Genomic DNA, 13,343 nt, shown 5'->3' with positions numbered 1-13,343 from the left:
TATAATGGAAGTATTTTGTGTAGCATAACTATAGTGCTACTCACACAATGCTGTAATCAAGAATAATGGAGCCCATCACCCAAAGTACAGGAATGAATTCAATTGTTCACCATGCACATACCTCTATTTTAAAAATGCAGTTGAATGCTTTAACTGCCAAAAGGCTTGAGCATTAGTGCTCAGGCACAAAGCAGTTTAGAAGTGGGCTCCTTCATTTCTCACTCATGTAATCATTAATCTCAAAACTCAATTACATACAAAAATAGAAGAAGCCCGGTTGAACTTTTGATCTCTTCTGAATTGGTTCATCTGAAGGATAGTTCAAGATCATTCCCGATGCATACGTGGCAGTGCAGGATGATACTTGCCCTGTGCTCCTCCAAGGCCAGATCTTACAAAGGCTATACCTTGGGCACAAATTGTTTGAGAAGAGTCATTCCTTCTCTCTTCCTCTCATTCTGGAATTATGTAAAAGAATGGGACCTACCTTCTTTTTGGAGTGTGATCTGTCCTCCTCTTTAGTTGTTTTGCTATTTTTCCCGGTTCTGGAAAGTTTCTGTTCCCCAGACTGCTTGATGGTGATTTTGATCTCGGGAGGGCAAATATAGTTCTCCAAGTTCTTTGGGGGCTTCTTTGCTCTCTTGGTGGTCTGGATCTTTAGTTTTAAACTCCCCTCTGTGAAGTTAGCCTCCTTGATGGAAAACTCCTGCTCCTCCAGGCCATCTCCTGCCACCCATTTCTCGCTGTCCGCATTGGAAGTGGAATCCACGTCTCTTCCAGAACCCAGCTCATCCTCTTCCTCAGGCTCCAGCCTCTCGCTGCTCACCGGGATCCCTTTCCCCACGCCTGACGAAGACAGCATCGTCTCCCCTGCACAGCCCGAGACGGGCGAAGCCTTCGTGGAGGTGACGGCAGCTGGCAGAAAGTCTGCCTCACCTCCCCTTTGCCGTGAGCTGCTCAAAGTCTCTCTGGGCTCCATGGCAATATCACAACGCCCTGGAGTTTGGTTGGAGGGAAGGGGAGTAGAGAAGGGGATGAGGGAAGCAAGGGTGGATATGATCCCAGGGAGCGAATGGCAACTGTCCACCAAATTCAATGTCCCGGTCACCCAGAGGCTGCAAGATGCTCAGAAGAGACCAAATGTGCCACTGTGAAAAGAAAGGAAAAAAAAAAAAAAAAAAGGAAGTTAGCACATGCACAGATATATCAAATCAGTATGGCATGTTTGAAACAAGGCACAGGGCACACTCAGGCTTCCCCTGCAGTATCTCAAGGGCTTTCCTTGGAGAAAGTGGGAACCAAGGCTCACCAGCATTTCTGAGGGCTGGATCTAACATTGCAAAGCAATGAACAATTGCCATTTCTATTGTTAAATTGATGACAATGGATATATATTAAAAAAAAACAAAAACAAAAACCAAAAACCAACCCAAACTGTTGTCTCAATACAAGCATCTTCAAGTTGACCTATGCAATAAATGAGGGGACAGCCAGTTGTCCACATCCATGAACCTCCTCATTACCTCAACGTGCTCACTGCCACTGGGTTTCCAGCAGGGGAAAAAAGTAAACTCAGATACCTGCCTTGGGTTAAACAATAACCCAGTGATCAGAGCACAGAAAACATGGTGCTGCCCTCTGAATCAGCAGCAGAGTTTCAACTCTGTTTCCTCACTTCCCAGGTGAGAGAGAGACATGCCCTTGGTTGCCAGCTATTCTGAGGGTAATCCTGCTTTGGATGAACAATTTATTAGAGACCAACTGCAGCCCAAGATGCTCTATGGGATACTGGAATTGCAAGAGTATCCACCTGGGCTTCTTTCAGGGCATATCAGTGTCCCAAACACTGAGGTGCACGGAGAAAAGCTAAACTCAAGGTTTTCCAGAGTTCTTCACGCCCTCATTCCAATGTTCTGTGGAAAAGCCTTCGCTGGATGATGCAAAGACTGTGCTGTCAACCTTGCAAATTTTATCTTTCTTTAGAACATCAGAGATGAACCCTTTGAGATGGAAACACTCCTGCTTGGTACCTTACAAAGCCTCAGTTAAAGAGAGAAGCCGTGGATGTTCAGTTAAAGCAAAAGTTGTATCACCCAAGAAATTCTTGTTATAAGTAATACTTATGGTGTGTTTTAAAAGGCATTGAGGTGCTTTCATGCACCCTCCCTAAAACTCCCCTTTTGCCAGCCCACACACACCCCTCATGGCGAGCCAATTCCAGACACAAAATTAGCATAAGAATCCACAAAAAAGTGTAAGTCTACAAAATTAGTAGAGAGAAATAAATATATTTTCTGCTACTTTAGGAGAAACAACGAGTAACACTTCTGGCAAATGGAGAAGGAAACAGGAAGGCACTGCCAGGAGTAGGTGCTGGGAGCTCAGACTGGCTCTTTCAGGAGTAGCTCCCTGCTAGATTAGCTCAGCTACACTTGACCAACTGCCATCAAGATCTGAGCACAGCCAGGGATTTCCCAGGTCATTCTTGGCAGCGATATGCCAAAGAGAAAAAAAAAATGAAAATTATCTTGCAACCTATCACCAAATCAGAACAAGAGTGCCAGTGTACACTACTGTAGAGCACAGCTCACGTAGAAGAAACACATATCCTTGTAGCACTGGCTTATTTTTGCTTTTTAAAGGTACTTTGCAGGGGCTTGAAATTCAACAAGAAGTAATAATAACTGTGTTTTATTAGTTATAGATCCAAATTTTCAGTGGAGTGTGGCCATATGTCACTTTTCTGACCTGGGCATGTATGGCTACTAGTGAAAAGTCCTAAGTGTCCTACAGTTCCATGAAATCACTCGGGGACCTCCACCCAGGTCCCAGCAGACACAAATTCAAATAAAGTTCCCATAAATAGCACAAGCTGACAACCCAAGCAGAAAGAAAAAATTTAAAAAAAGGAAAAAAAACCCCAAACTTGGACTTGCCATCTGGCCTTAGGGATGGTTTCCGTAGCTCACAGGAGATAGAAATGCACCACAAAAACACTTATACTTGAATTGCACATCTCCTGGCAGTAGTGGAGAGACTCATTTCCCTGAGCTGATCCTCCTGTGAGATGATCTTGAGGAACTAACAGATTCGAGGTCTCATGCATGCCTGCCCTGACTCACCCTGTGGTCAGCAAGTCTCTCTAGTTCACCTCTGGGAAGCAAGGATCACATTTACATCCTTCAAACTCATTGTAGAGTGGGATAGTTAATGCCCTTACAAAATGCCATGCATTTTGAACCCAAACCATGTGGTAGTTGCTAATTACTAACACAATTAGTACATGAAAGCCACCCGGTTGCAAGGAGCTGCTCCACCTAATTGGCTGACTTTGCACTTTGCCTCTCCTTGTGCTTGTGGAGGTGATGGGAGTCAGAGACACCTTCCTCTTCCAACCAGCCCAATCAAGAAGAAGAAAAAAGAAAAAAAAAAAAAAAAAGTCTTATTTATCTGCCGTTTTACATTGTTAATCTACACAGAGAGGGACACAATGTACACACTCTCCTGGGCTGCAACACAAACACAAGGTGGTAAAAGCTCGGAGGTGCAGCATTCCAGGGAGTTACTGCTCTGGTATGCACGCATGTACAATGGGCACTGTGTGCTGGCCTCCGCCCACAGGCTTTTAACCTCTCTCACTGCTGGCTGCAGAGAGCAGGCTCTGGAGCAGCTCAGCAGGATGAACCTGCAGCCAGCAAGGGCACAAGGAAGGGACAGCTGCCATTGCCTTTATGAACCAGCCCTCTTGGGACCCTCACCTGAATGGGAGCTTAAATGCAGCACATGGCTCCGGGACAGAAGGAGTCATTCAGGTTTTGAGGCATTGGGTAATGTTTTATGGAGGGTGAATAAAAAGCCAGGTTTCTGCTCCAAAGTCTGGTTGTGGAACCCAAACGCTGGGTCATAATGTCCAAGTACTCATCCATGCTTGGCTGTGTGCCTCCAGCTCAGAATAAACAAGCAACAGATAAATAAAGTCATAGCATTACACCCGTGTCAGATGAATTCATGCCAAATCCACCTTAAAACCCAGCTTGAAAGTATTGGCCTCCCGTTCTGCCAAGAGTCTGCAAATGATATCACCGGACCCACAGGTAGCAACAAATAACCCTGCACTCAAGTGCTACACCCAGAATTAACTGGGTCATTGTTCCAGATATCTCCTTACTCTCCTTCAGGGTTAATAGTTAAATGACTTGGGTGCAGGGACATCATACTCGTCTTTCTAGTTTGGGCAGGCTACCTGTGCTTTGACTAATTAGAAACCTCACTTCAGGCCTCTGAATGTGTAACCTCTGCTGGAAACCTCACCTCTCCAGAGTGCCTGTGAGCAGAATCATAGAATGGTTTGTGTCGGAAGGGACTCTAAAGCTCATCTCATTCCATCCCCCTGCTGTGGGCAGAGATACCTTCCACTATCCCAGGTTGCTCCAAACCCCATCCAACGTGGCCTTGAACACTTCCAGGGATGGAGCAGCCACCTGCCAGGACTTCACCACCCTCAGAGGGAACAATTTTTTCCCAATACCCAATTTAAACTAACTCTCTATTGGTTTAAAGCCATTCCTCCTTGTCCTGTTGTTGGAAGAGCTCTATTTCTATTTTAAATACCTAGGACATGAGGTATGTCTGAATTTCTAAGTGCTGACCCAAGCTATCGTTCCAGACCTCCAATGCTCACCAGCACCAAGTCCTGTTCAATAAGCAGCTACAGAGGCATTTTACCTTCCAAATTAGGCTCACTGAGGAAAGTGTTACTGCTAGCAGGCTTCCTGCAGTCAAGTTAAATTTGAGGAGGATAATTCACAGGTGAATGACAATAAATTTCACAGAAGTTGGCATTAGCTCTTAATTAGGGAGAGATTCACACTTCCTCTGATAAGTACTGAGAAATAATCAAATGCCTGCTTGCTCAGCCTTGTTACCAGTGCACAAGTTTCTTATCAGCTCCTCTGGGCACCTCAAACACTCTTATGGGGGTAAAGACCTTCAAATACAAAACTCCTATTTGGGTCATACTGGATGTCTCCTATTAGGGGCTCTGAATATGCTCCCTTCTTCTACCTCAGGCAACCTGGTGCTTGTGAGTATTCAGATGCCCCAGCTATAAAGTGATTAAAGTGAAAGTTTGCTGAGGACAAAAACAGAGGTGAGAGCCAATAGGAGGGAGGTGAAATCCACCTGCTTGGGATTCTCTGTGAAATAAAAGTGGTCTTATTACTTCTCACAGCTTTTGCCTTAAGCTTGGACTCAATGATCTTGGAGGTCTTTTCCAGTCCTAGTGGTTCTATGATTCTGTGATTCTAAGTGTGACAGCAACCACATTAGGAGCAAGCAAACACTGTTTTGACACATGCAAGCAAGGCAGGCTTAGCTGCCCAGTGTTTCTGCAGTTACTCTGAGCTGCTCAAGCACTAGGAAGACCAGCAGGGAGTTGGGAGCAATATTAAAAGGTGCTGTCCAAATCCCTTCTACACTAATACCACCATAAGTACTGAGACTGCTTTAATTTCATTCATAGAGTCTGAAATGAACGGGTTAGAAAGAGAAAAAGCCTGTTAACAGGTTCAAGTCAGTGGAAACTAAAGCACAAGTCTGAGGCTTATTGGGGATGCAAAGGGGAGGTCACAACTTTTCAAACTCTGTGCCTATCAGGTTGCCTTTGGATCTTCCATTTTTCTGTAGGACATTGCATTAAATCCCTAATCTCTGCAAAATATCAGGAATCCTGGAACCCTCTTTACATTCCATCCTTCTAAAACCATTCGCCACAAAGCACTGGAGACTATGCAGCAGTTTTTAATGATGAGATTTCACCTTTCACTCCAAGGACTCACAGGTTGCTCCCATGGTCATGTATGACACTGTGGAAATGCAGTTGCCTCTGGGCCAGAAGCTAGTGGACAACCTGTGTTACAGCCAAGGGCAAGTTTTGGTCAGAAACCTGCTTTTATGAGCACTGTCAGTGAAACTTCAGAATTGGTCACAGGTTCTTAAAAACCCAACATCCCAGCATGTGACAAGCTGCACTGAACCCAGTTAACCCATAATGGAGTACAAAAATGGCCCAGCCTATTCCTTCATTATTGTTTTGCAAAAAGAAATTGGAATTTCATGCTTGGTTGTGGTCTCTGTCCATGCACTGCCAGATAGCCAGCAGCATGACTTTGATGCTGATCAGGAGCAGGCATCTGATCACACTTCTGTGGAATGGGCAAGCACACAACATGAGGCTTAACATTTTCTCTGCGGCGACTTAAAGTCAGTTCCAGAGGATGGAACTTGTAAGCCAGAGTGGTGCAGACAAGTGACATAACATGATACAATACAAACTCTTCTGGAATAAAATTAAATCACTGCAATTTTTTTTTTTTTTTTTAGCGAATTTGAACCAGTGTAAGTTTATACTGGATCAGTATCATGTACCAGTACTGCATCTAATCCTCAGAGCCCTGGAGCTAGATTTATGGCAGCTTTGGACCACAGCCTCTCGTACTTCCTGAGGGCATGATCCTCTGAGAGAACAACCCAACTTTGGCAGGGAGTGCAAATAATGACTGTGGCAGTTATTTTTTGTCCACATTATGGATCACATAGGAAACACCCTCTCCCTGTCATCTGCCTTGTGTTCATCTAAAAAAGGTATGTAATTCATTAACAGGGTGAAATAGAAGAAGAAATGTGATTGCTCTTCACATGGTCCCTCTGCCTCCAACTCTGCTTTTGTTCAAATCCTTCTAATTCTGCCTCTGATTTTGTGTGGATTATGTGAATTCCTGCAAAGGGACAGGATGCAAGCTGTCCCAGATGTGGGTTATCCACGTGGAAACAAGGAGCAAGAGTTAATGGCAGTTGCCAGAAATATAATCTTTACTTGTGTTCATCAGATTGTGCTGAGTCCAAGAGCTACCATCCCTCTGTACCTCCTGACCAACACTGACTGATGGCTGTGCCTCAGTGTGCCCAAGTATGGCAAAGGGAGCCAGGAAAAGTCACGCTGGAGGGAAAAAGATGTGGTAAAATAATATCTGTCACAGCCAGATGAAGCTGCAAAAATCCTGCCCAAGACAAAGAGTCAGAAATAAATGAAAATCCAAGCACACCTGTAATTACAGAGGCATGTAAGTGTGCACATTACACACACACATATATCTGTCTTCTCAACATAGACACATTTAGAGTAGATTATGGAATCATATCTGACTCCATAATTAGGTTTGAGACTTTATAATTAGATCAGATAGTCACCTTTCTATGTAAGTAACTAACTATCATACAGGGCTTGCAGGAGGGCCAACTGAATGATTAAACAACTGACATGGCCATAAATCACAAGGACAACAAAAGCAATACTGCCAAGGTACAGCTGTGGACAGTGCAGCAAAGCACCCATCTGCAGGACCAGGAGAGGTGCTCATCACGCTGCCCAAGGGCTTTTACAAGCTCCTGCCTGAGAAATCTACCAAGGTTTTGTAAATCTACTCACTCATTACCTAAAGCTGTATCAGAGTGTTGGGAAAGGGAGTGCAGTCATCAGACCTATGTACACCTTTTCACAGAGGCTTCTGGTCTCTAAAATGATCAAACTCCTTCCATTTGTTCCCTCCGAAGTAGGCAACAAAAATTTGGTTTGTGCTGGAAGGGACCTTAACAACCATCTTTTTCCAGCCCCTTGCCACGGGCAGGAACACTTTCCACCAGACCAGGTTGCTCCAACCCTAAGTCCAATCTGGCCTGGAACTCTTCCAGGCCTTTACAACTTCTCTAGGAAATCAAAGGTAGTGTTTGATCCTAATGACATCTATAGCTGGCATGTAGTTTTTGCCCGTTTTCCTTGTGAACATCAGGCCTCCAGGACACTGAAAAGCAGAAAGAGATGCCAGCTGTGCCTCAGCTCATTACAACACAAAAAGTCAAGCTGGTGAATTTGCCTAAGTCAGATCAACACCAGGTTGCTGAGCTCCCAGACCAATCATCATCACTCTTAGTGTGATGTACAATCAGAGGTGACTCCTGGGATGACCCAGGAGACCACCATCAGCACTCTGCTAGATGCAGCTGAGTGTGTGCCACTGCAAGGATAAAACTTATTCCATTAACAACAGCCATAAAACTCTTTGGGAGGAAGTGTCAATGCGCACAGAAGGGGACTTAAATACTTACTATGTTCCAGCCAGCTCTTGCCAAGCACACCATCCTGGAGGTAGCAGCAGCTACTCCAGGCTACAAATGGAAAGTTTTATGGGTATTTAGGGAAAGGTTATTGGCACAGAGATCAGCCACAGAAAGCAAACCCCTGTACAATTCCATCATCTGTGTTACCAAACTTTCCTAGATTGACTCTGCTCTTGGAGAGCTGCCATCATACACAGTAGCCTCCTTCTAACACCATCATGGCAGGGCAACAATCTCTTCTGCTCTGGTCAAACATTTCCCTCTGCACCACGAAATGTGTGGAAAGTTATTTCTCTGCATGAATCATTAATGAGAGTTTTGTTTTTATTTACTGCTGCTGCCACAGAACTCCTTCTTTCACCTTTATTTCCCCCCTTCTCCATTATTTCATTTTTGCTTGCTCATGTGCCAAATAGACCAGCTTCCTCTTCCTTCGGGAAAAACAAAGAAATAAATAAAATCTAACAACACATCTGATTGGGAATGCACCATGTCTTGGCTCAGCATCCATTCCTCAGAGCCGTAAGTGATGGCACAAGGAGGACCTAAAAGGCTTCAGTCCAGGATCTATCCCGTGCCCAGTCTGGAGTCTGTACAAACAACACATCCCATGTTATTCCATTCCACATGCTTCAAATGATGCTGGGAGTAAGAAAGTTTGGATTTTGTCCATCCAGGACACTGCACTGTGTGTTTCCATGCCGAGTAAGCAGTGGTGTTTGCTTGGTGCTGTATAATACACCAATCATCCCCAACGTCAAGAGGGGACTTTGAGAAAAAGGGATGTCTGAAGGGCATACAAGAAGAATAGCAATAATTTGGGGTATCTAAAGGAAAACATTGGGAGTGCTTTGTCCTGCAGAGTACATCAGTTTTTTTGGGGAAAGAGAGTGTCGGGGTCAGAAATGCAAGAAATTCCTTTAAAGCCTCATAGATAGGAGAAGACAAAGACAAAGATGATGAAGAAGATGACAAAGAAGAAGAAGATGAAGAAGACAAAGGAGAAGAAGGAGAAAAGAAGAAGAAGAAGGAGGAGGAGAAGAAGAAGAGGAGGACAAATCAGGAGGCAAAAGCAGCACAGGACACAAGTGGATGCAGCTGGATGCACACGGAACAAAGAGCAGCCCACAGTGCTGGGACAGTGGTATCAAGAGGCACAAAAACATTAGTTGGGAGCATGCTGATGGGAAGACCTGAGGCCAATAATAAAGGCAAGATAACTGACAGCTGCTGTGGGCAAAGAGAAGGAGCACCTTTGCCTCTAATGATGATGAAGAGGAAGTGGTTACAGAAGTGCTGTGTGAAGTTGAGTCAGAAGGAGATAAAAGCCTGCTGAGTATCTGCAGGCCTGAAAGGCCTCTCCAGCTCAGTTACTTTACTGTGCTCTTTGCACACGTCGGGCTCCCTCCACGGCAGCAGAGAGGGTCAGGAGCCCCAGATTCACCACTCAAATCCATATTGAAACAGGACCAGCGCTTTGGATTATTACTCCTATGGACTCACAGAATGATTCAGGTTGGAAAAGCCTTCTAAGATCATGTACTCCAACCATTCCTCCAGCACTGCCGAGGCCACCCCATGTCCCCAAGTGCCACATCCATGCATTTTTTTGATCATTTCATGCATGGTGACTTTAACACTTTCCAGGGCAGCCTGTTCCAATGGCTGATCAACCCTCCAGGAAACAATTTATTCCTGTTATCTAATCTAAACCTCCCCTGGAGCAACTGGAGACCATTTCCTCTCATTCTGTCACTTGTAATACTTCTAACACTGACTCCAGGAGGATGTTAAGGGTTGGGATAGAATCAACACTTGGAGAAGAATCTAGTCGAGTCAGTCATGGATACCACCTCTCTTCACCAATGAACCTTGGATTGCTTTCTCTTAATCTGAATCCTTCACTTAGCTCCCAACCAAAGAAAGTTTGGTCTGTTGGCTGTGATGGGCCAAGAGAGCCCTGAACTGAGGTGTCTGTGCTACTGCTCCCCATCTGGAGGTGGCTGTGGGTTTGATTAAGTTCTCAGTTCCTACCTAGAATCATGCTGCAGCTTATTGTTATTTTATTTTTTACTCACACTGTTTTTTTTTTAAAAAAGGTTTTCCTTAAGGACTTTGGGAGGTCTGTTTGCTGAGCTAAGGATGAAGAAAATGTTCTGTCCTAAAAGCCACACCTAGAAGACAGCTTGTTTTAAGAGCAAGTGTCTCTTCAATGCTGGTGATAGATGTGGAGGAGCAGGACTCATGCTCCTGTGAGTACCTCCTGTGACACAGAACTCCAATCTAATGTAACCAACACCTATGAAAAAAAGCCATTTATGACTCCTATCCAACAGGATTTGTTGGGCCAGTGCCCTTCTCTTTAAGCCAACAGACTACCATTAACAGAATACCATTAACTTCAGGATGTCTACACTCCAATCTGTCATGGTATCAGGAACCATGGCCTCCAATTTTTGTTTTACTCAAACACCAAAAGATGACAGAGGCCATCAAGAAGCCCTACACCCATAAGATGGAGACTGCTGTCCTCTTTAAAAGCATGCAGTTAAAAAGGGAAAGTGTATCCTTTTTCCACTCTCCCTTTTTCTGAATCATTTGAAAACAAAACTGATAGCTGGAAAGTTACTCAACTTTTCAGGAAGAAAATTGTCATTAAACAGAGAGGAAGCATGGCATTTTTCAGCCCATTAGTTGAAGATTTAAGGAAAATACAAGGATGTGAATGTATGGGTTAATATTTTAAACTGATTTGCAACCTTAGGAACAATGGGCATGTATAGTAGCACTCTGCCCAGATGCCTGCTGCAGCACTTTACATGTGTACAGTCCTGTTTGAACACTTACTGAACTCCCCCAGTTCAGCTTTGTGTCTCTGATCCCTTCTGAAAAAGAACTAAGGGATTCAGCAGAGAATTATTCCCAGTATAGAATTCTATTGAATCCCCACTATAGAGCTCCATAGGAAGGCTTTAGAGAGAGAGAAAAGAAAAAAAAGAAAAAAAAAAAAAGGAAAGAAAAACTACAGGAAGGGTTTCCTTGTCTAGGAAACTAACAGGATTTCAGAGGAGTTTCAGTGAAACCCCACCACATTCTCCAAAGCCAAGTGTTTAGTGAGTCTTGAGGAGAGGTAGACATGGATCAAAGCATCACTCCAGAATATGCTGGGTCTGGAAACAAAGAGGGAAGTTAAGCCGGTGTCCAAGTCTTAGAAATCACATCAGTAGGACATTCAGGTTATGTGGGTTCTTATAGAGGGAAGACGTGCCTGTAGCAACTTGCAGCTTGACCTCTGGTTTGAGTATCATCATTTTCTCCCTTCCATCTCAAAACTGGCATCTCCATCTGCTAAAATGCCAGGACAGAAAGAGAATGATTCATTGTATACATATATATCTCAGTTTTAGAGGTAAAGGCTAACAAAAATTTCAAGGTAACTTAAAACCTCAGGCTTCCAATCTTCAACCCATCTCTAATTTTGAGGTATTTGAGTGGGTCCTGGGTTACCCCATGCTTGCCTACCACACATTCTTCTGAAAAGATTTCCCAAGCACTGTTACTAGTTATACCATACTACAGTAGAGGAAACGTTGCTCTCATTGATGCCATCCTCACAGAGCCCTTGTCTGCCCAGGATTGCAAAGCAACCCTTACTGAACCAGGAATTCCCTCTTTCAGAGGCATTGAGAAGATGAATAAGTCACCCCACGACTGCATTTAGCCACAATCCCAGCTCCTCCCAATATGCTGCAGAGCCAAGTCTTGGGCCATCTCATGCTCTGGTGTTCACTAGGGCAGGTCAGAGCCTTGTGACCTCATGTTTGTGTGGAAATAGACCTCCTCTTGCATGGCTTCTCCTCACATTCAAAGGGCACATCCCACTCAGCAGCCCTACACAGGAAAGGTAACTCATCCTCACCACCTGCACAACTCCTGTATTCCCTGAAAAACCCCTGTGCTGGATGGACAAGTACACAAGCCCCACCAGAGTGCCTACTCATGAGCAAGAGTAAACCTGACCCAGGGATGTGTGAGCAGCACTAAGGTCCATGTTCCCAGAGTATTTCCCTGGCCACCTTCTTCTTTGGTCACCTGCTCTTCTTCAAAATTTCTGCTTGGTCTTTTGAAGAGACATAAAAGACAAAAAAACCCTAAATGAGGTAATGTCAGAAGGTTTCTTTTCATACCCAGACATCCCAAACCTTACTGAAAAGCTCAGCATTGCATATGGACAATTTGTCCTCCAAAGTAAATCCAGCTCCAAAAGGGCAAAATAGCTCCTAACCCTGCTCTCTCTCAAGAGCTGATAAATAGAAATCAACTACTTCCTTCACTCATTTCCTCAGCTCTGAGATATTCTCTGACTGCTTTTATTCAATTTAAGAAATTATTTTGTCTTCCTTTATTCCCCCAGCTGTTTATTCCCTTAACTTTGTTCTCTCTACAAGCAGTCAAATGTGAATTCAGAATCCAGGTGCCTGTTGCAGGGCTGTGCTTGGTCCCAGCATCCAGCAGACCTCTAAACAGGTCCAAAATGCAATGGACTTTTGAAGGCACATCAGGTGAAGCCTTCTCATTGGGAGGAGAAAGAAACAGTCTCCAGGTGTTGCTAACCACACATACTTGCAAACTGACTTCATGTCTATATAGAAGGAAAAAGGAGTCCCAATATCCAATGTTTGCAAATCGCTTTCAGATCTGACAGTCCCCCCAGCCTCAAACACTGAGTAGAGGATTTTGAAGTCCATCTTTAATCAAGGTGACAATTTCCTAAAAGTGTAAGTCACTGTATTTCCTCAGCAAGAATAACGGGAAAGAGAGCTCTTCTTCTATCAAGCTGGAAAGAAAGTAATGAGAACAGAACCTACAAGAGCAGCAAAACCAGTCCCGGTAGAAACCACAAGCCCTGCAGCAAAACACTGGGAACCTTCTCCACTAAGGTTCTCCCACAGAGTCTCACCTTCCCCTCTGTGGACTAGCTCTTAACTTTGTATTTATGCTGCCCTAAGGTTTCTTGGACTTTCCAGCAATGAGGCTAGACCTTACCATGGATTTCCTCTGTCTACTTACTATTTTATAGGTCACCTATATTAGAAAAATATTCCTCTCTGTGAGGGTGGTGAGGCCCTGGCACAGGTTTCACAGAGAGGCTGTGGCTGCCCCAGCCC

At 44.3% G+C, this 13,343-nt stretch overlaps 1 protein-coding gene across 4 annotated transcripts in view; it reads right to left on the bottom strand.

The window, feature by feature from the left end:
- The window catches only part of SETBP1 (SET binding protein 1), a 267,689-nt gene that overhangs the window by 249,284 nt on the left and 5,062 nt on the right, over window positions 1-13,343 (bottom strand). For all 4 annotated transcript variants that reach the window (XM_059836818.1, XM_059836819.1, XM_059836820.1 and 1 more), the window contains exon 2: window positions 488-1,148. In XM_059836818.1, coding sequence (XP_059692801.1) covers window positions 488-979 — 492 coding nt within the window. In that variant the 5' untranslated portion in view covers window positions 980-1,148. The remainder of the gene's footprint in view (window positions 1-487; window positions 1,149-13,343) is intronic.

The sequence above is a fragment of the Haemorhous mexicanus genome, chromosome Z, assembly GCF_027477595.1.
Source record: "Haemorhous mexicanus isolate bHaeMex1 chromosome Z, bHaeMex1.pri, whole genome shotgun sequence".
Lineage (NCBI taxonomy): Eukaryota > Metazoa > Chordata > Aves > Passeriformes > Fringillidae > Haemorhous > Haemorhous mexicanus.
Note: the sequence above shows the minus strand (reverse complement) of the source record. Positions and strands in the feature narration are given on the sequence as shown.